A 21,664-nucleotide genomic window follows, 5' to 3' on the forward strand; every position below is an offset into this window, starting at 1 on the left:
GACCGTCACCCGTCTGGATGAGTTCCTGGTGGCCGACATCAAGCGTGGAACTCTAACTGCCCTGATGCTGGACTCCAAGACAGGCGCCAGGCTGGAGCGCACCATAATCACAGGATTCCATAGGCCCTACCTGGTGGCTGCCTGCCTGACCTCTGGGCTGATGGCTGTGTCTGAGCGGGGCAATGAGACAGGCCGTGCGCCTTGCATCCGAGTGCTGGAACCTGGCTGGAACACCATCCGTGTCCTGGGGGTGTGCTCCGGCATGGGGCCCGTCCTGGCCTGCCCCTGGGGCCTCAGCATCGACAGTGATGGGGATGTTCTGGTGGCAGACTGGGGCAGGTTGCATCGTGTCCTGCTGTACCCTGCCAAGGGCTTAGGCTGGCCACTTGTTACCCAGGGACTGAGCAGCCCCAGAGGCCTGGCCCTGCTGCCGAAGGGCCAGCTAGTGGTGTCAGACAGCATGAACCACTGTATCAAGATCTACCAATACAAGTCAGGCATTGGAGGGGTGAAGTTGTCAAGATGAGGATGGAAAGATGAAGATGATGAAGAAGTAGGCATTCACTAGTGAACACCGATGCAGATTTCAGTAAATAACAACTACTTTGGCATAATCCTAGATCCTGTTGAGAATTTCATGTTCTTCTAGAAAAAGGGAATCATAAGTTACAATGTAGGGTACAAATTGTGAAAGAAGACACTGTATATAGTTGTGGAGAACAGCAGAGAAGGTTACATCTTTATTACCACAGAGGACAATTTAATTTGCAGCAAATGTTTTAGCTTGTTTTTAATTTGCCCATTGTCTTAAATGTGATAATCATAGTTTGATAATGAACCATATGAAACTTGTGAAGTATAGCAGTATATAACAAAAATATATTTAGCAGAAGCATAATTGTATTTTAATAGCTACTACAGTGTAGAGAGCAGTGAATTATTTACACCATATAACACAAAATGAAGGGTCCGTGCTATCCGGGAATCTTGGGACATCCCTACCCCATAAATATTTACGGTTAGGGTTAGGTAAGGGTTAAGGTTAGGGCTAGGGTAAGGATAGAGGTTAAGGTTAAGGTTAGGGTTATGGTTTAGAGTAGGGATGTCTCAAGGATCCCCACTAGCACTGACCCAAAAGTAAGGGTGGAACTTTATTTCTGTTATTAGAGTTATAGGTATTTCAATGAAAATTGAAGACACATTTTAAATGGCTTGCTGTTGTTATGAGTAGTTGATTACTCACAAAATAAACTAACTTTTTGCAAAATTGGCAATTTTATATCATGTGTAACAACAGGGTATGTGATGTTGCTGTAATTTCACCTCTGCCCTTACAAAAAAAGATTGCAGTTTTAAAACTGCAGTAAAAGTGCATTAACTGCAGTCTATTGTGGTATTTTGGACGCAGTAATTGCAAAATAACTGCAGTGTACTGCGTTTGAACTGCAGTTATACTGCATTGTAACTGCAGTTACGCTGCAAAATTACTGCAGTAAAAAGAAAGGGGTATTTTGGACACAGTATTTTGCAGCATACTGCAGTTATACTGCACTCTAACTACAGTTATACTACAGTGTACTGCAGTTACTGCACACTGCAGTCTGACTGCACATTTGTTTTGAAAGGTTGAAGTCTAAAAGCTTTTGAAATGCTGTCTATCCCCAGTAGTTATGTTGTGAAATACAGTCATGTGTAATAACCTACGCTATGGTCATGCCTCAGTAAAATTGAATACATTTATCAAGAGACTGACACCTCGAAAAACATTTGGATTGGATTTAAATGTTTATTTAAAAAAATTATAATAATACAATTATTTCACCTTTATTTAACCAGGTTGGCCAGTTGAGAACAAGTTCTCATTTACAACTGCGACCTGGCCAAGATAAAGCAAAGCAGTGTGACACAAACAACAACACAGAGTTACACATAGAATAAACAAACATACAGTCAATAACACAATAGAAAAGTCTATATACAGTGTGTGCAAATGGCATAAGGAGGTAAGGCAATAAATAGGCCATAGTAGCGAAGTAATTACAATTTAGCAAATTAACACTGGAGTGATAGATGTTGCAGTGTACTCATTCTTTATTTTGACTTCTTTCTTAGAAATCCTGTGTCTATAGTTTCAAATGACAGATCAAAGATAAGCAAGGGTCCTTCTGTCACAGACTGCTGTTTATCTCCCTGTCTGACTCTGATCTCTGGGCTCCTACTTTATGAACTCACTTGTCCAAAGTCCTGGCTAAAACTTGCCAAAAGTGTGCCACTCGAATCCAGGAAATGATATTTCATCTGACCCAATGATGTTGGCCAAACCAGATTAATGTGTAACATCCCAACATGTTCAATATTTATTAGAATTTGCCATATAAACATATAGTCGGATTTATACTAATTTTTAAATGTGCTCATATTGATTGCATTATATAAGATGCATATATAAAACAGTTTCTGCTAAATAATAATTTTGCAACAGCAAAAAGTCCTACACCCCCCTGCTCTTTCAGTAAACACAGCACAGAACTACCCACACTCCCCCTGCTCTTTAAGTAAACAAAGCGCAGAACTACCCACACTCCCACACACAAAAGGCACATTGGGAAATCCACCCACTTACAGGCAGATCCAGTATAAAAGGTCTGGTCAGCTCCTGCTCAGGCACCTTTCTCAGCTCAGCTCTCTTCGGTACCTGGACCCAAAGGAGGACCGCTCAACGTGATGCTTCTCTCCCAAACACTCTGCCTGTGCTTGGCACTAGCATTCACCTCTGCTGCTCCAACGTGAGTACTACTGATCAACTGCTAAACATTTACATTTACATGTTAGTCATTTAGCAGACGCTCTTATCCAGAGCCACTTACAGGAGCAATTAGGGTTAAGTGCTTTGCTCAACAGCACATTGACAGATTTTTCACCCAGTCGGCGACCTTCGGTTACTGGCCCAACTCTCTTAACCGCTGGGCTACCAAAATGGCATCTTATTATTCTCTTATCCATGTTCAGTGTAGCCACAGCAAAATACACTGCCTCTAAATTGCCTCTGTACTTTGTTAAACTGTTACTTTATTCAACACATTATGAGCTTCACTGTGCTTCACTGTGCTGTGTTAAGACATGTCTTATGCAACACAACTGGATACTATGCTGCTCAACATTGGCTGGGTTAGTTCCATAAGTTTGTTTGCAATATCACAGAGGTCAAAGGCAGGATCAATAACCCAAACACACAAAGAGCGGACAAAGTCAGTCGTGTACCTCAACACTTCTGTCACTGATTCACCCCGTTACCTCGTCATTACAGATCCCCTTCATATCAGTCAGGTATCCCTTTGAGCTGCTCTATTTGGAGTACGGCTGTGTATACTACAGCATCATTATTGGTCTATCTACCCAGAGGGTGGAGTTATGATGTGCAGTGTATTATCTCATTTCCCATCTCTATGACCTGACTCATGTCTCATCAGAATGAGGACATTATGGTTTATGATGAATAATGTCTGCTTTTTTTCTACGCAGGCTCCATGATGTAATGATGGCAGGTGAGTCTAAGATCCATATTCATTTAACAGCCTGTCAAAATGCAGGACCTCACAACTCGTTGACTGATCCAGGCATGCTAGGCAAGGCAAACAACTAGGGTTGCAACTTGCCACGGGCACAGGTGTTATTCAACTCCCTTTCAGCCCGTTACGCATGTCCTACATGTTTTTATATGAGAGTAGGATGCATGACTTCCAAATAACCACACCGCACCCTCTCATGTGGCGAAATGTTTGAATAATGAAAAGTCATTCAACGTGCCTCTCACCTTGACTCTGACTGGCCCATTAGACCACGACCACGACCACCACGAGGATCAGGCGCACCACAAAGCCAACCCAGACCGGTGTGACGGCATCGAGTTTGACGCCATCGCCCCCGACGAGAAAGGACACACCTTCTTCTTCAAGGGTATCAAAACCATGTTATGAGTCGTCTTTTTTACCCCCATTCTCCCTACAGTGGGCTTGTCATTGCCATGATATGTCATTATGTCCCCATCAGGATGGTTAGGGTTACGGGTACGCTCTTAGAAAAAAAGGTGCAATCTAGAACTTAAAAGGGTTCTTCGGCTGTCCCCATAGGAGAACCCTTTTTGGTTACAGGTAGAACCATTTTGGTTCCACGTAGAACTCTATTGGGTTCCATGTAGAACTCTTTCCCAGAGGGTTCTACATGGAACCCAAAAGAGTTCTACCTGGAACTAAAATGGGTTTTCTTATGGGGACAGCCGAACATCCCTTTTGGAACCCTTTTTTCAAGAGTGTAGTGGATTAGTTAGTGGGTATTTTGATATGGGCTAACATGACCTGTAAACGCGGGTTTGTACTAGATATTTTTGAAGTGTGTAAGGAGAGTGCAAGCTTACATTTCCATGAGTATATCTGATCCCAGATCTGAACTATGCTACTCTAAGGGGATCACCTGTGGAACGGCTTCACTGGTCCAGCTCAGGTCTCCAGTGCCTTCTTCAAGGAGCTCGATGACCACCATCACCTGGGGCATGTTGACGCTGCCTTCCGCATGCACAACAAAGAAAAACCTGGAGACCACGATCACATCTACTTTTTCCTGGTACTGTCAATGTCAATGATGTAGTCGATATCCATATGAATAGGCACTTTTACATCTAGTTTTACTAGTGACTCATCAGCTTGGGCAATCTTTTTAAAAGTCAAGTTATGCAATCATGTGTTCCCATACGTGGCATAGTAACACATGCCCCCTCAGATTTGTCCTGTAAAAAATACATCCAATATATATATATAGAGAGAGATTTATTTTGATTTTTTTTAAACATTTTTGGTTGTTGTTTCTCTGTCATGCTGCTAGCCACCAAGCAATTTTATGAAGTTGGCTTTAGCTAGCCCAGATAGGCTCCCAATCTCCCAACCGCATAACTAGCTAGCAAGAAGCCATTACAGGCTCTCAATCAAGTTGGAGTAGCTAGCTTGTCGAACTATCTTATCTGGCATGCTAGCAAGGTTGGTAGACTTTATAAAAGCAAGCAATAACTAAATGTACTGAATAAGACTCACATTCATTCAATCTTTTACCCAGATTTTAGCAGAGATGCGAAGAAGCATATTTAGTTTCTTTAAAAAAAATAAGCATCAGTCAGGAGTAGACAGAAAGCTTGAGATATGCTTAGATAAAAAAAGAAAAAGAAACATTTTTTACAAATAATTAAGCATAATGATTATGGCTCTAGATTGCAGGAAAAGGCTGTGCGGGTGTTTGAAAAAAATGTAATTCTCCAACTTCGAACCACCCCCTGCCATCCTCACATACCTTGTGTACCCTCAGATTTTGGGGTTGTAGGACACCTCTGACAGCATTCACTTAGTATACTCAGTATACTCCATCCCTCCTCCATTACAGGAAGACAAGGTTTTCAGCTACTATAACCACAGTCTAGAGAAGGGCTACCCCAAGAACATCCAGCTGGACTTCCCAGGGGTGCCCAGCCACCTGGATGCTGCGGTGGAGTGCCCCAAGGGAGAGTGTAACTCAGACTCTGTCCTATTCTTCAAGGGTAAGCCTGTTAACCCTTTGATACCCCACATAAGACCATAATGAACATTTCTCTGGTTTATTGTTATAAATATTTATAATTTATTCACGGACAACATACTAGGAAATGAGTTATGAATAACACGTTTTCTAGTCTTGATGTGAGCTGCCTTGCATATGCTTCCTCTCTCACAGGAGAAGAAGTGTACAACTATGACATCGCCACACAGTTAGTAAAGAAGAGACAGTGGGCCCACCTGCCCAACTGTACATCTGCCTACCGTTGGCTAGAGCAATACTACTGTTTCCATGGTCACAACTTCACCCGGTTCCACCCTGTATCTGGGGAGGTGAATGGAGTGTACCCTAAGGACGCCAGGCACTACTTCATGAGCTGCCCCAATTTTGGTAAGAGAACCATGCAAAGGATGTTACCCTTCCTCCTTTATCAAAATCAATTCATTGTCAGAGAAGGCTGGTGGAAAGAGCTATAGGAGGATGGGCTCATTGTAAAGGCTGGAATAGTGTAAATGGAATGGTATCATCAACACATCAAACATATAGAAACCTCATGTTTAACTCCATTCCATTCATTCCATTCCAGCCATCCTATAGCTCATCCCACCAGCCTCCTCTGCCCAGTGTGCATGCTGTGAGATTGAACAGATGAATGGTGAATGGTAATAACAACACCATTTCAGGGGAAAAAAAGCTTTTGGATTGTGTTGAGACATGTTATTGTTGGATTGTAGGCCATGGCGGGAAGGCTCCCAAATGCAGTGAAGTGACTCTGGATGCCATCACCTCAGACGACTCAGGCAAAACCTATGCCTTCACTGGTAAGAACTAAGCCTTTGTGTTCAATTGTGCGCACAACTCGCATAAGACAGTTGCCAATTTTCACTTCCGTCCCACTTCCTCAGGTCAAATTTATATGCGTCTAGACACACATCGTGATGGTAAACACACCTTCCCCATTGCCAGAACCTGGAAGGAATTGGCCAATGGCGTGGACGCAGTCTTCTCCTACAGTGACAAGATCTACATCATCAAGGTGGGTCAAAGGTTCCCGGATGTAGGGGAAGACAGGGACCTCACTTGCAATAAATAACATGTTCAAAGCTTTACTCACTACAGTACCCCTACCTATAGTATATGTACATGGCTACCTCAATGACCTCGTACCCCTGCACATCGACTCGGGACTTGTAGTCCCTGTATAGCCATGTTATTTTTTACAATTTATTGTTTTTCAATGTATTTACTCCTCGTGTCACTTTAACTCTGCATTGATGGAAAAAGACCCTTAAGTATTTCACTGTTAATCTACAACTGTTATTTACGAAGGATGTGACAACAACAAGAAATGGATTTGATTTGAGTATATACAAAATAACTTTTATTCAGTCAACTGTTTGTTACCCATCATGCCTCTGTTTGTCCCATGGCACATAAAACACACCTGAATGCCACCATTTCCGGTTGACAGGGCGACCAAGTTTACATCTACAAATCAGCAGCTCCCTTCACTCTGATTGAGGGCTACCCTAAAAGCCTGAAAGAGGAGCTGGGCATCGAAGGGCCTGTGAACGCAGCCTTTGTTTGTGCAGGTCACCATATTGTGCACATTATTCAAGGTAACTAATTGGACATTGAACTTGAGTACATTCAAATCTATCAACAAAAAAAAGTGTTGATCTTTTTACATCAATATTCACACAAAAAAAATGATTTTCCTGTGTTAGAAATGATTTGATATTGAGATTTTTAAAAAAGGGCTGCATTGGACCTTTACCACACTCAGTGAAAAACTATTTTCCTGTCTCTATGTCCCCCTACAGGACAGAAGATGCAGGACATTGACCTGTCTGCCACCCCTAGGGTAGTAGCCAGAGAGGTCCCACTGCCCATCGCCGGCATCGAGGCAGGCATGTGTGGCCCTGATGGCGTCAAAGTGTATGTGGGCTCTGAGTACTACCACTACGAAAGCCCCAGGCTCCTGGCTTTCAGCAAGATGTCCCCAGAGCCTAAGAAAATCACCCCAGACATGATGGGCTGTGTGGAATAGGAGTCAGTTTATGTTAGATACCTTTTCGAAGAATAACAACTGTGATCATCTGTACTCAATAGACAACATGGTGTTTTATTAGAAAATTTGCCAAACTTGCTGTCAAAACATATAATCACATGTTAAAGTAACTGCCCAGTAAAAGTTTTCTGTTAACTCATACCCAAATAATGTTATTGACTCATCCTATACTCTTTTCTGTGGCCAAAGCATACATTTGAGAAAAAACACTTCAAAGTCCCAGGTAAAATTTTTATCTCAAACAGACCATTTAAAAAATGCTTGCTATTTCCTCATAGAGGATGATATCATCAGCGTTCTACTCGCATTCATATTTTTAATGATCGGTATATGCCAAAACCATTCTGTTGTGTTGGGGTGCCCACACATCCTTCCCAACACAGAAAAGCTGCATTTAATCATACTTAATTTTAAAAATGTGGAAGGAAAACTATTTATCTCATATTGGAATTAATTATAGGACATATTTCATAGAAAACTGGAAGCACTGGGCAGTTACTTTAACGTGACACCATAACTCACAAGTCACCCAAACAATGTTTTTTAAGGTTCAAATAATACTTTATCACATTTTTGTTGAACATTTGTGTATGACAGAGATGAGTTGAATTAAAAAGATACAAAGAAACTGAAATAGTATGATTATATTGCATTCATTCATGAGATAATTAAATACAGGAAAAAATCATGAGATACAGTCAGATGAGTAATTCTACAGTATGACTGTAGAAATAAGTCTTACAGGCAAAAATAAGTCTTACAGGTAAATGTGATCATGAACTGGTTAATTATGTATAAGCATTTCTTAATGATATTCTCATGCAGATGTAAAGAAAAGGTTCAGAATGTGATGGTTGTTTCAAATCAAGTTGTCACAGTGCCTCCACCCCAGAGAGGATGGGATTTTCCTCAGCAGGGCTGTCCTTGGTCTCTAAAGCCAGCCGTAGTTGCTGCCAGAAGACCCTGGTGTGCTCCCCAGCTCTGGGCCAACTCAGGTAGGTGCATCTCTTCACCAGCTCCTCATCCGGTGGTAGGGTGACAGCTGGTGGGTTGGGATCTCCTCCAGGAACACCAGAATCAGGACGTCCTTCTGCTCATCAAAGAGCCGGAAGCTGGACACCTGGATCTCCCGGGAGCACCACTCACTCTCCAGGTAGCGGTGGCTGATCACACAGATGGTCTTGCAGCTTCCGTAGATGCCGTCCATAATGTTGTCTATGATTGGTTTGCCTGGTTGGAAGTCCCGGTGGTAGAGACACAGCTTCCAGCCCTGCTCTCCCTCCAGCTCTGGCAGAAGCTCCTTCAGGACCCAGGGCTCATCGTAGACGTTGTAGGAGATTAAGGCATCGTACTGACAGCCATGAAGCATGCACTTATTCCTTTGCTGGGTGTCATAGAGGAAAGCCAAGAAGAGGTAATAGCTGTAAATTACTGCCATTTCAGGAAGTGGTAGGCAAAGGATGCTACCAGGGTGAGGAGGACCAGAGAAGTGGAAGAGATGTAGTAGTAAAGTCCTAAGTGTACTGTACAGAATTGAAGCACAACGTCCAACAGCTTGGTGCCTTTTAGCTCGGCGGGATAGTTGTAGGTAAACTCTGTGGCGCCAACAACCTGTGTTTGGTTGTCGCTCTCTATCCACTGGATAAACCAAGCATCGCTGCAGCCACAGGTAAAATGATTTTCTTGCATGTCCAGATATGTCAAGGCAGGGAGAGAACGCAACACTGTCTCATTGACTACTGTTATGTTGTTCTTTCTCACCTGTAAGAAAGTGACTGCTGAGGTTTGCTCCTATGAGGAAGTCTAAGGACTGAAGTCGGCCTTTGGACAGATACAGTCTGTTGAGCCTTGAGGTTGGGTAAAACAGCTTTGGAGTGAGGGCTGTGAACTCATTCTTACTGATATCAAGGAACCACAACCAGGGTGTGTAAATGAATGTGTCTGGGTACAGCTCCTTAACATTAAGACTCCCTGCCTGGAATACCAATAAAGATTTCAGGCCTTCAAGAAAGTTGATAGGTAGATGAGACAGTCCCTTGTGACTGTCACGCCCTGATCTGTTTCACCTGTCCTTGTGCTTGTCTCCACCCCCCTCCAGGTGTCACCCATCTTCCCTATTATCCATTGTGTATTTATACCTGTATTCTCTGTCTGTTTGTTGCCAGTTCGTCTTGTTCGTTCAAGCTAACCAGCGGTTTTCCTGTCAGCACCTATTGTTTCCCAGCCTCTTTCATCGTCCTCCTGGTTTTTGTCCTGACCGCTCTGCCTGAGCCTGCTTGCCATCCTGTACCTTTGCTCCACCTCTGGATTACTGAACTCTGCCTGAGCCTGACCCTGAGACCGCCTGCTGTCCGGTACCTTTGCCTTACCCTGGAATTTCGACCCCTGCCTACCTTGACCTGTCTTTGCCTGTCCCTGTTGCCACAATAAACATTGTTACTTGGACAGTCTGCCTCTGGGTCTTACCTTGATTCCTGATAGTACAAACTGGCAATGATTGACCCAGCAGACTTGGACCAGCTCTGCTACGCTATCTCCTCCCAAGGAGCCACCAATGGTAGGCACGAGGAGTTGCTTCGCACTATGATGGAGGGGTTCCAGGCCACGGCCGACTGGCATTGGACATTTTGTGGGAGCAAGTCTATGGGTTGCCTTCTAGGCAGCCAACCATATAAAGGTTGTTCTTGGTTAAATTCACTGTCTTCAAACTGGAGAGAGGCTGAAAGGATGAGGAGCTGATGGTTGCAATGAGGTTGTTGTCCAGATGGCCCTGAAACAAGTGGTCTGCCAAGGTTGTGAGTCTGAGCCAGACCCAGCTCCTGAAGAGCTTCTAGGTGGCCAAGAATGCCATCATCCACTTCCATCCAAGGTTGTGAGTCTGAGCCAGACCCAGCTCCTGAAGAGCTTCTAGGTGGCCAAGAGCGCCATCATCCACTTCCATCCAAGGTTGTGAGTCTGAGCCAGACCCAGCTCCTGAAGAGCTTCTAGGTGGCCAAGAGCGCCATCATCCACTTCCATCCAAGGTTGTGAGTCTGAGCCAGACCCAGCTCCTGAAGAGCTTCTAGGTGGCCAAGAGCGCCATCATCCACTTCCATCCAAGGTTGTGAGTCTGAGCCAGACCCAGCTCCTGAAGAGCTTCTAGGTGGCCAAGAGCGCCATCATCCACTTCCATCCAAGGTTGTGAGTCTGAGCCAGACCCAGCTCCTGAAGAGCTTCTAGGTGGCCAAGAGCGCCATCATCCACTTCCATCCAAGGTTGTGAGTCTGAGCCAGACCCAGCTCCTGAAGAGCTTCTAGGTGGCCAAGAGCGCCATCATCCACTTCCATCCAAGGTTGTGAGTCTGAGCCAGACCCAGCTCCTGAAGAGCTTCTAGGTGGCCAAGAGCGCCATCATCCACTTCCATCCAAGGTTGTGAGTCTGAGCCAGACCCAGCTCCTGAAGAGCTTCTAGGTGGCCAAGAGCGCCATCATCCACTTGAGAGCGCTGGTTTCTGGACATATTTAGAATTTTTAGGTTTGATAGGCATTTAAAATCCAACTTTACGAACTTGGAAATCTTATTCATGGCCAAGTCTAAATTGCTTACTTTCCACGGAATATCTATAGGTATGACTTCAAGATTCCTGTTATAACAGAGTACTTTCATGTTAGAGGGGTTACTGAGATTACCCCAGATTGTGCAGTTTCAGGAAGTACCCACATACTGAATCAGCAAGAACCCAGCAATACATCAGGAAACAGAGTCTCAGCTGAGAGAATGTAGACCCACTGTTGACCCCAATAATAAAGTGAATTTAGAAATAAGAAATAATTTCTGAGAACTAAGATCTAAAATTTGAACTGGTACTAGCATTTACTAATCTCCCGCTGTTGATGAAATCCTTAGTGCTTTGATTGCAGCTCACCCAAACAAGTAAATCTCTGAAACATCAAGTTATTCCTAATTGCATGGTCAAGGAAATGTGTAAACCAGTGTTTTTGAAGACACTTCTTCGTGTCTCCTTAGTGTAATAACAGTTTGTGTCCACTAGATGACATAACATGCAAAGTTATGTGTTAGTAAAGAAGGATCAGGGAATGCAACATGGAATTCTTAACTTTTTCAAGAGTATACCCATTTAGGCTCACGGCAAATATAGCCTAACAAAACCAACTGATGAAATTTAAACAAAGATCTTCACAGAGCTGAACATTATAAGTGTTATAAATTTATCCATAATGTGTAACTCTCATGTTTGAATTCATTGCATTGCCTTGGAAGATTGAGTGAGGGAGAGTTATTTCTGAGCAGTGGTGTAAAGTACTTAAGTAAAAATACTTTAAAGTACTACTTAAGTAGTTTTTTGGGGTATCTTTGACTACTTTTACTTCACTACATTCCTTAAGAAGATATTGTACTTTTTACTCAATACATTTTCCTTGACACCCAAAAGTACTCGTTACATTTTAAATGCTTAGCAGGCCAGGAAAATGGTTTAATTCACGCACTTATAAACAGAAAATCCCTGGTCATCCCTACTGCCTCTGATCTGGCAGACTCACTAAACACACATGCTTCGTTTGTAAATGATGTCTGAATGTTGGAGTGTGCCTCTGGATTTCTGTAACTAAAAGAAAAAAGAAAATGGTGCCGTGTGGTTTGCTTAATATAAGACATTTAAAATTATTTTTACTTTGACTTTTGATACTTAAGTATATTTTAGTAATTGCATTTACTTTTGATTCTTAAGTATATTTTAAACCAAATACTTAGACTTTTACTCAAGTAGAATTTTACTGGCTGACTTTTACTTGAGTCATTTTCTATTATGGTGTCTTTACTTTTACGCAAGTATGACAATTGGGTACTTTTCCCACCAATGTTTCTCTGATGCTCTGCGAAGACAACTTAATGGAAAAGGGTTCAGTGTTTTACAAAGCAGGTATGAGAGAAGTATTCACAGACATCATGGCAGACATCCTTATTTGTGAGTCCTTATTTGAGACAAAACTGATACCATGTTCTTTATGTCATATAACTAATATGGATACTGTTTCCCTTTGTGTACTGACTTTCCCCTTGTTATTGTTCTATTTATCATGCATACTCTATAGACTATATTTGATCCACAGGTGAAAGGAAAGAAAATTTAATAAATGGAGATAGAAGGCCATGTCGTTCTCAAATCAAGGTGTGTGTTCAACCTGGCTTCAGGGCAATTCGTAGGATTTGGTATGTTGATTTTCTCCCTCCATTTAGTTTAATATATTGTGTGTGTGTACACACAACTATGACAGCATGGAGTACACCCACCGACACTGTTAGAATACTCTATTTTAAAGTTGGGGGAGTTCTCATCGCTGCTGCTGAGCATAGATCGTACCCCCACATATTAAATCAACCACGCCTGGCCTCCACTAGTCCGACGGCCATATTGAATGTCTTCACAAATCGCCTTACGGTGGATCTCAATTGCACGGTTTTCTCACTCATGTCCGTTCTAACAGGCTTCACGAGAAAATTGGAGGTGACAAGGGTACATGAAATATAGTCGTTTAGTTTACAGCGTGGATAACCTGAAAACATTGAATACTCTGGATTTTGTCGGTCTTTGAAGCCGTAGTCCTTCACCAGAGGTGAGTTTGTCTGTCTCCTTAGAAGAGCTTCTGCAAGCTGATGGGAAAGGGGGCGATTTTTGTGTACTCGTCGTGTTGCAAAAGTAGGCTAAGACAGGCCTTCATTTCAACCTATTACTGATACATTTGTGAGGAAATTAAAACTGTCTTTATCTCTGGAAACCGTTTTTTGGCAGACAAGCTACTTTATTATTTGCGCAATAAGAGTTTGCACTTAGACGAAAGCACAACGTTAGGCTATGTGACACGCGGTCACATCTGTCTTGTGAAGATTTCAAAACTTGACTCGTCTTGTTTGCAATAACGTTTTTATTCGTGTGACATGCACTGACTCGTGTTGTTAGACCTGAAACGTAGCCTATAATATAATTCCACTTTTCCTTAGCCATGGCGTATCATTATTAGCAAGTATAATTTCGTTTCATTAGTTGGGTTAATTAACCTGTTACAATGTAGCATTGGCGGGTTTTGACGGTTGTCATCTATTGCAAAGGGAGGCGGGCCGGTAGGTAGTGTAACCAGTGTTACAATGATTGAAACAATATTGCTCAACGTGATCACGGCCTACAAATAATTCCGTTACTTTCTACAGGCGCCAATACTTTTAAGTACCCCAGTGCATTAAACACCGGTCCTACCCAACGTTTTTTTTTTTTTTTTACGCCTGACCACATTTTTTTGCAGAAAATAATCAGCAGCTGTACATAAGTGCGTTCAGGCACACCCCTCTATCGTTCTAAACTTAACTGAATTTACCATCTGTTTGAAACATATGTTGAGGGTCATTAATGCCAATGATCTGCTGGATTTGGTTGCTTTGAATTGCATACATGGTGGCCAATCAATAAAATGTTTCCCCAATTCTGGGTCCCATCATTGGTAAGGAGGAACATGCACTTGAAATTAACCAAATATTGGGAGTGTTTGCCCAGGACTCAATGCACTGCATCAGAGGTGCACACAATGTTACAACTTATCACTGACAGTCTGATTGGGCCGGGACATACCAGTATCGCGATATTCATTATTGTTAATGTCATAGCAAGGAAACCAAGCACAAAGCAGATTTAACTTCTCTCCATCTTATCCCTCCATTACCCAAAAGGCTGAGGCTTTTCTGTTTGCATCTACGCGGGCTGGCGCCCGTGTCTCACTGGGCCAAAGCTGTCGTTTACATCACCACGGCTAACTGAACTTTAACACCTTTTCACAAAGCAACTGTTTTGATTATGCAGAGGTTGTTGATTCTGCTCTTCACAAGTCCTCATTGTCAGCCCTAGCTATGGAAACTCAATTTCCCAGTATAACATCAGTATACACTAATTGTAAAGGCGTCATCATACTTCAGTTCAACTGGCGCCTACCCGAACTCGGCTGGTTGACCCGAACTCGGCTGGTTGACCCGAACTCGGCTGGTTGACCCGAACTCGGCTGGTTGACCCGAACGACTGTGGTTGCATAGTCCCATACAAGACCTTTGCTAAAAATACTAGAAAAAAGTGGCAATAGTACAGTTTGTGCATCTTGAGATGCCATAGCCAATATACTCTTCCTCAAAATAGTTAGAATTAATCTAAAGTAACTCAAAAAAATCTGTCGTTCATTTTGACGTTTTTGCCAAGGATGTTTGGTGCAGTGTTTCTCAAGTGAAGACATTTCCATGAAAACGAGTTGCGTCTTGTTGAATGGCAACAAACACTTAATTGAAGAAGCCCTACTGTTGACCAATCCGCTACGAAGGGGCCTAGACTTCGGCTGCCTACTTCGGCTTGTCTCTGAAAATGTTTGTGTGCATGAACATCCCAAAAGAAAATGACCGAAGACCAAAACAAACAAAAACTTCACAAAATATTGTCATATATGCAGGAACTGTTTCGGATGGAATGCTGGTGTTAGTTGAAAAGCAGCACTGGGCGAAAAGGGTCAATATCAGGGTGTGCCTTTATCTAGATATTTCCGGATATCTAACATTTTATTAGATATAAGGAATAGACATGCTCCAGAAACGCATAACCTTCATTTCATATATTGAGATAGGATATTCTCTGTAGTGGGACAGTTTCTACAGGCATCCAATCCGGACCTCAGAAATCTCCCTACTACCGTATGAGTCCAGGGAGATATCTGGGGTGAGATCCCTTCAAGACATGCCCCTGATGCGCGTGCACCCGCTTACATATTTTAACTCAGGAAAGGGTATGTGTCAACATGCTGACATGTCTAAGCCTTTATGCTTAGGCATGAACGAATCCACATACTTTCTGAAATGTATCATCTGTAGTCATTACCTGATCATTTATGGATCCGTATTTCTCCCCAAATTATTAATTTCAATAGATATCCTTACATATGTAATAGTCATCCTCATATGTCTGATTGAAAATTGACTAAATCTGACTCATGATCAATGTCCAGCATCCAAATTATTTTCTATGCTGAAAATGTATTTCATTGATTTAACAGAAAATAAAAGTTGCACACCCTCAATCCCCCTGCAAGCCCTCTTTGTTATGGATGCAATGGGTGCAGATTGGGTCGTCAGAGGCGGTCCCTAGTAGTCCAGACCCTACGTGGAGATAGTTATTGTTGGTCTGTGATCCACTCCAAACTGTCAATGCATAAATCATTCATCAAAATTGTGTCGATATTGCAAGAAAATATTGTTATTTCGCATAACCATACCACAAGGTAGCTACGTACCTGCTTCATTCATGACGAGAAAACAAACTGGTACAAACTAGCTAGCTAAGTTGCTAGTTAGCGATCTTATATTAACCAGTAATACAAAATATGTCCTAACGTCTTCCCTGAAGGGAAAGAAATGTTATTTGTTAGCTAGCTAGGCTACCAGTTAGCTTTTACGCTCCCCCCTAATTAGCTAACCTTCTTGATTCTAGTTAACGTTACTAAGATATAAAGAAAACATCACAAATTAGATACTCACTTTAGCTTTAACTTATTTTAGTTTTTTTTCTTAACATTTTCTAATTTCTTTGTTTCTCCAGTTGTCAGTTCGACCACACACCGTTTACAATCTAAAAAATGACAATTGGAACTCCACATCAGAAAAGGGGTGATTCTTGTTGCTATGCTACCGGTTAGTGCTTTTAGCTTGCGGTTTGCGTGTGCCTTTACGCAGGTGGAATACAAAACGTTTAGCAAGTGTCAAAGAATTATATGGATTTAATATTTGTCAAATTATTGAACATGTCCTCAAAATTCAAAGAAGTATCAGAAATGGTCCTTATTAAGCATATCAAAAAGCATATCAGGATCCTGATTATGAACCTCGGTCACCTCAGCATATGTATTGCTTGTGCTGACAAATGTCCACGTAGGCCCATCTCAGGGTATCTAATGACTCAATATCCGCCCATATCATGTATGATATCCGGAGGGAATCTCTAAATGATTTGTGCATGAAAGAAAAAAATATGGATTTCATGTTCGACAAATTATTGAGCATGTGCGGAAAACTCAGAAATGCATCAGAAATCGTCCTTATTTTCAGCATATCAAAAAAACATGTCAAGATCCAAATATGGAGATCAGCCAAGAAAAGCATATCTGGAATCAATATAGCATATCTTGAATGTGCTGAGAAAACACAGATATGCGACGTATACAGTCAGTATTTGTCAACATGAAGAGAGAAAATGTGACATCCTATATCTCAGTATATTGAATGAGTCCGGCCATAGGAAATGTCCATGTGTGATATTCAGAGTAATTTCAGCATCATATATGTCTAAAAGACACATCTGGATTCAGAATTTGTCCGGATATGGTGCAAGTCCACAAATGGTCTGTATTCTCTAGAATATCAAAAAGGTGTCATGTAAAGATATCCCCTGATATGGACCCTTTTCACCCAGTGCAGCAATAGTATGTATGACTGGGTGCTGAGAGATGATGCTAAAGCCTTGAATAGACCCCTCAGTCTCATGTTTTATTGTCTCCCAGGCAACCATTCTATATTTGGATCAGGCGTAATCAACCTTACATCTTCTTACTAGGTGATTCAAGTCATGAGATTACACTACCACTGCACTCTTTACTGAAACAGCAATTTGATCAAACGTAGTTTCTTTGTGGTTGATACCATTCCATTACTCCAATTGCAGCCATTATTATGAGAGGTCCTCCCGCAGCAGTGTCCTGTAAATCACAGGTAATCCAAATGATCAATATAACTTACCAAGTTTGCTTTAATGATAGAAAACTAGAAAAGAAAGGAAAAGAGCACTATCAAATTAGAAATGAGTAGATATTGCCTATCATAAGTATTCACCCCCCCCCCCCCCCCCCCCTTGGATCCTGAAAACTCCATTTTATTACGAGTTATTGGAGATTTCTCTGTGCAACAGTTGTTTTGGTAACGTCCATCTGATGTTTTACTTTCTGAGCTTTATTTCAGTCCTTTGGTGATCCTGACACCACAGTGACAATATTATCGTTATCCTCTCTCTACCCAGTGTCCTAAACTCCCTTTCCTCTCTTTCATTCCTCTTCCCCTTTGCCCTGGTTTCTGTCTTACCCATGTGTTGCATCAGCTGTTCTACCTGCATTAGATCTGCTACAATGTCCCCAGAACTGAACTGATCTTCTCTGTCCCCCAGGTCCTGTGAAATAGGGAAGCTATCCATTCTGTGACAGTTGTCTTCTCAGCTGCTGGGAGGAGAGGAGACAAACATGCCGAAACCGGTAAGACCTCAGAAACGGAACTATAAACTGAATTATAATGCAGTGGAATGGACGAGATAACCAATTCAAAACCATCTGTGGTCTTCATTGGTCAGACTGCTTCCTGTCCAGTCGATGGGAACTTAGTTTGTACTGCTGGCAACACAAGGGATGTGGTTTCACTTCCTACTTGGGCCACATGCACTGACCTGACTGTTGACTTTCTGTAAGATGCTCTGGATAAGACTAGTGTCTTGAGTGTACAGGAAGTGTGTATGTGCTTATACCGCCCACCCTCCTTCACCCATGCCCTTGATGGTTCCCTTCCAAGACCCATGGTGTGATGTAGTGTAGGCCTGTGTGTATGTCTGCCTCCCAGGCTCTCAGCCCATCTCAGACACAGGGCCAGAGGCTCTGCAACACTGCTGCTATTGTTTCCAGCTAATTGGACAGAGAGAATACCAGGACCCTCTGCTGTACAAGAGACGCCAAAACAAACCATTCATTGCAGTGCATGGTATCAGATAACCAGTGAACATTCTCACTGTTTCTCCTAGTTTCTCTGTTCATGTCTTAAGAAGCAGGTCGGGACATGGGGTTAGAGGATGAGTCATGTGGCTCTATTGCACAACTCCTGCTTTGATTTCATGCTTAGTTATGATACGGAGTTTGATTTACGGTCAGTGGATGAAAACATTGTAGGGGAGGGAGTGTTTTGGAAGCCCTGGTAGGGGAACTGTTCTTGTGTGAGACTGGAGTTAAGCAGGGCTGGTTTTGGCTCTTGTCAAATGATTAAGATGGCAGTTGGCTATACTCACTATTCTCTCTCCTTGTGGATATATTGGGAATCTGGGGTGGTGGGGAAATAGCAGTGGAGAGAGGCGCAGACGTGCACTGATGATGTCATCATCCTCTGACTCTCCTGAGTCATCAGCGCACCGCCCCAACACGGCACACAGGCCAGGCATCCTTTTTCTTTAAGGTCACTGTCAAAGGCACTAGAGAATAGTATGTCCCCCAGAGTTTGTCAGCCACTCAGGGGCCACTCAAAGGCCCTTAAAAACCACCAAGGGGAATTTAGGGTGGCTGAATTGTTATCTGGAATATTCATAAGTTTAATTTGTGCATTACCCCTTGGCCTACAATTTCCGCGCCCCCTGTAATTAACATACAGTGCATTTGGAAAGCATTCAGACCCCTTGACCTATTTGACATTTTCTTACCTTATAGCCTTATTCAAAAAAAACATTCTCAGCAATCTACACACAATACCCCATAATGACAAAGCGAAAACAGGTTTCTAGACATGTTATCAAATTTATAAATTTTTTAAAACAGAAGTAATTTACGTAAGTATTTAGACTCTTTGCTATAAGACTCTAAATTGAGATCATGTTCATCCTGTTTCCACTGATCATCCTTCAGATGTTTCTACAACTTGATTGGAGTCCACCTGTTGTAAATTCAACTGATTGGACATGATTTGGAAAGGCACACACCTGTCTATATAAGGTCCCACAGCAGACAGTGCATGTCCGAACAAACACCAAGCCATGAGGTCGAAGAAATTGTCCGTAGAGCTCCGAGACAGGATTGTGTTGAAGCACAGATCTGGGGACGGGTACCAAAACATTTCTGCAGCATTGAAGGTCCCCAAGGCCTCAATCATTCTTAAATGGAAGAAGTTTGGAACCACTAAGTATCTTTCTAGAGCTGGCCGCCCGGCCAAACTGAGCAATCAGGGGAGAAGGGCCTTGGTCAGGGAGGTGACCAATCAGGCCTTAATGGTAGTGGCCAGACAGAAGCCACTCCTCAGTAAAAGGCACATGATAGCCAGCTTGGAGTTAGCCAAAAGGCACCTAAAGGACTCTGACCATGAGAAACAAGATTCTCTGATCTGATGAAACCAAGATTGAAATCTTTGGCCTGAATGCCAAGCGTCACGTCTGGAGGAACCCTGGCACCATTCCTACGATGAAACGTGGTGGCAGCAGCATCATGCTGTGGGGATGTTTTTCAGTGGCAGGGACTGAGAGACTAGTCAGGATTGCAGGAAAGATGAATGGAGCAAAGTACAGAACTCCTTGATGAAAACCTGCTCCAGAGCGCTCAGGACCTCAGACTGGGGTGAAGGTTCACCTTCCAACAGGACAACGACCCTAAGCACACAGCGAAGACAACGCAGAAGTGTTTTCCGGACAAGTCTCTGATTGTCCTTGAGTGGCACAGCCAGAGCCCAGACTTAAAAATAGCTGTGTGGCCACGCTCCCCATCCAACCTGACAGAGCTTGAGAGAATCTGCAGAGAAGAGTGGGAGAAGCTTGTAGCGTCATGCCCAAGAAGACTCAGGGCTGTAATCGCTGCCAAAGGTGAATCAACAAAGTACAGAGTCAAGGGTCTGAATACTTATGTAAATGTGATATTCCATGTTTTTATTTTTAATAAATGTGCAAACATTTCTACAAACCTGTTTTTGCTTTGTCATTATGAGGTGTTGTGTGTAGATTGATGAGAGAGAAAAACAATTGAATCAGCTTTAGAATAAGGCTGTAACGCAACAAAATGTGGAAAAAGTCAAGAGGTCTGAATACTTTCTGAAGGCACTGTAATAAAAACATCCCCATCAAAATCTGTCTGTTTAAGCTAGAGAGATGTTATGTTTTGCATGGGCTGCATCTCAATCTACCGCATCTGCCGATATCCCCCTTCCGCATCTGCGGTGAAAAGTGGCAGAGCTAGAGTGGTGTTTGTCAGACCATGAGACATCCGAAAATCTGTCTTCTCATGAAAACGTTTGTGGCGTACGAAGGGTTTAGCCTACAAACTATTATGAAAGATGACTCTCACGAACACGATGGTGTACTCCGCTTTGCTCTAGGACAACCATAAGACTCGTCTGAAGTCGGTACAGCCTCTTCTGCCAACTTGTCTGTAGCGTCCGAACGGTTTGGGTACACACTCATGTGACCCCTCTGTGGAAAGTTGAGACTCTCACAAACACTATGGTGTTTTTATGGAAATGTATATGGAGAGAGTTTAGTGCCTAAAATAAAGGGATAAATGCATGTCGAAGTAATTTCCAGATTTTTCTTATAGCTCTCAGATATAGGACAGACACTTCAGAACAAACTTAGTCCCAAAAATAAATGAAAAGTTTCTACCATGTAGTGAATCTGTTATTCAATGTGTTTCTATTGGCTAATAGCAGGAATGCCAAATTCAATGTTTTATCCAATCAGTTTTTATTTTATATTTTTTTATACCTTAAGGGGTCTTAAAATTCAAATATCTAAATAATTCTTGCTATGACCATCTTAAAACAATTCCATATGTTATCTTAGAACCCCTCTCTTGGCTTAGACTGGGATTAGACTCTAGGTTAACCCAGCTACAATTCATGATGGGATTAATTAATCCCATTTTAAAATTTGGGGTAGCCTATACGGAATAACCTGCATTATTCATTGGACATAAGAACTGGCACACTCTGACCAAACCCCTCCTCCCTTCCCGTGAGCTCGGCGGGGGGTGTTTATGACCCGACAGACCCCACAGGAAGGGGCCCCTGCAGGGACGTGCCTGTTTTCTCTGCCTTGTTTGGTTTGCTGCAGAAGGGCCTGAGTGTGAATTGGGCCCATATAAATGGGAGAGCTGTGTCAACATCCTGTGGAAGAAGGGTAAGGGGATGAGTAGGGGAGGGGCTGTAAGTGGCGGGGGG

The 21,664-nt window shown here is 42.6% G+C and overlaps 2 protein-coding genes and 2 pseudogenes across 2 annotated transcripts in view; 2 read left to right on the forward strand and 2 right to left on the reverse strand.

Moving 5' to 3' along the window:
• Positions 1-2,623: 2,623 nt before the first annotated feature.
• Positions 2,624-8,282, forward strand: hpxb (hemopexin b). The gene is made up of 10 exons (XM_014151787.3): positions 2,624-2,786; positions 3,523-3,545; positions 3,838-3,957; positions 4,463-4,620; positions 5,428-5,581; positions 5,755-5,967; positions 6,312-6,398; positions 6,483-6,613; positions 7,049-7,196; positions 7,401-8,282. Exons 1-10 carry the CDS (start codon positions 2,725-2,727, stop codon positions 7,625-7,627), a joined length of 1,323 nt encoding a protein of 440 aa, XP_014007262.1. The 5' UTR covers positions 2,624-2,724; the 3' UTR covers positions 7,628-8,282.
• Positions 8,283-8,520: 238 nt separating this feature from the next.
• Positions 8,521-10,267, reverse strand: LOC123728321 (toll-like receptor 13; annotated as a pseudogene).
• Positions 10,268-10,289: 22 nt separating this feature from the next.
• LOC123728322 (leucine-rich repeat-containing protein 3B-like) lies at positions 10,290-14,731 on the reverse strand (annotated as a pseudogene).
• The window catches only part of LOC106575324 (radixin), a 32,830-nt gene continuing 24,147 nt past the window's right edge, over positions 12,982-21,664 (forward strand). The window contains exons 1-2 of the mRNA XM_014151788.3: positions 12,982-13,263; positions 17,883-17,967. Coding sequence (XP_014007263.1) covers positions 17,956-17,967 — 12 coding nt within the window. The 5' untranslated portion in view covers positions 12,982-13,263; positions 17,883-17,955. The remainder of the gene's footprint in view (positions 13,264-17,882; positions 17,968-21,664) is intronic.

This window comes from Salmo salar, chromosome 17, assembly GCF_965601325.2.
Source record: "Salmo salar chromosome 17, fSalSal1, whole genome shotgun sequence".
NCBI classification, from domain to species: Eukaryota; Metazoa; Chordata; class Actinopteri; order Salmoniformes; family Salmonidae; genus Salmo; species Salmo salar.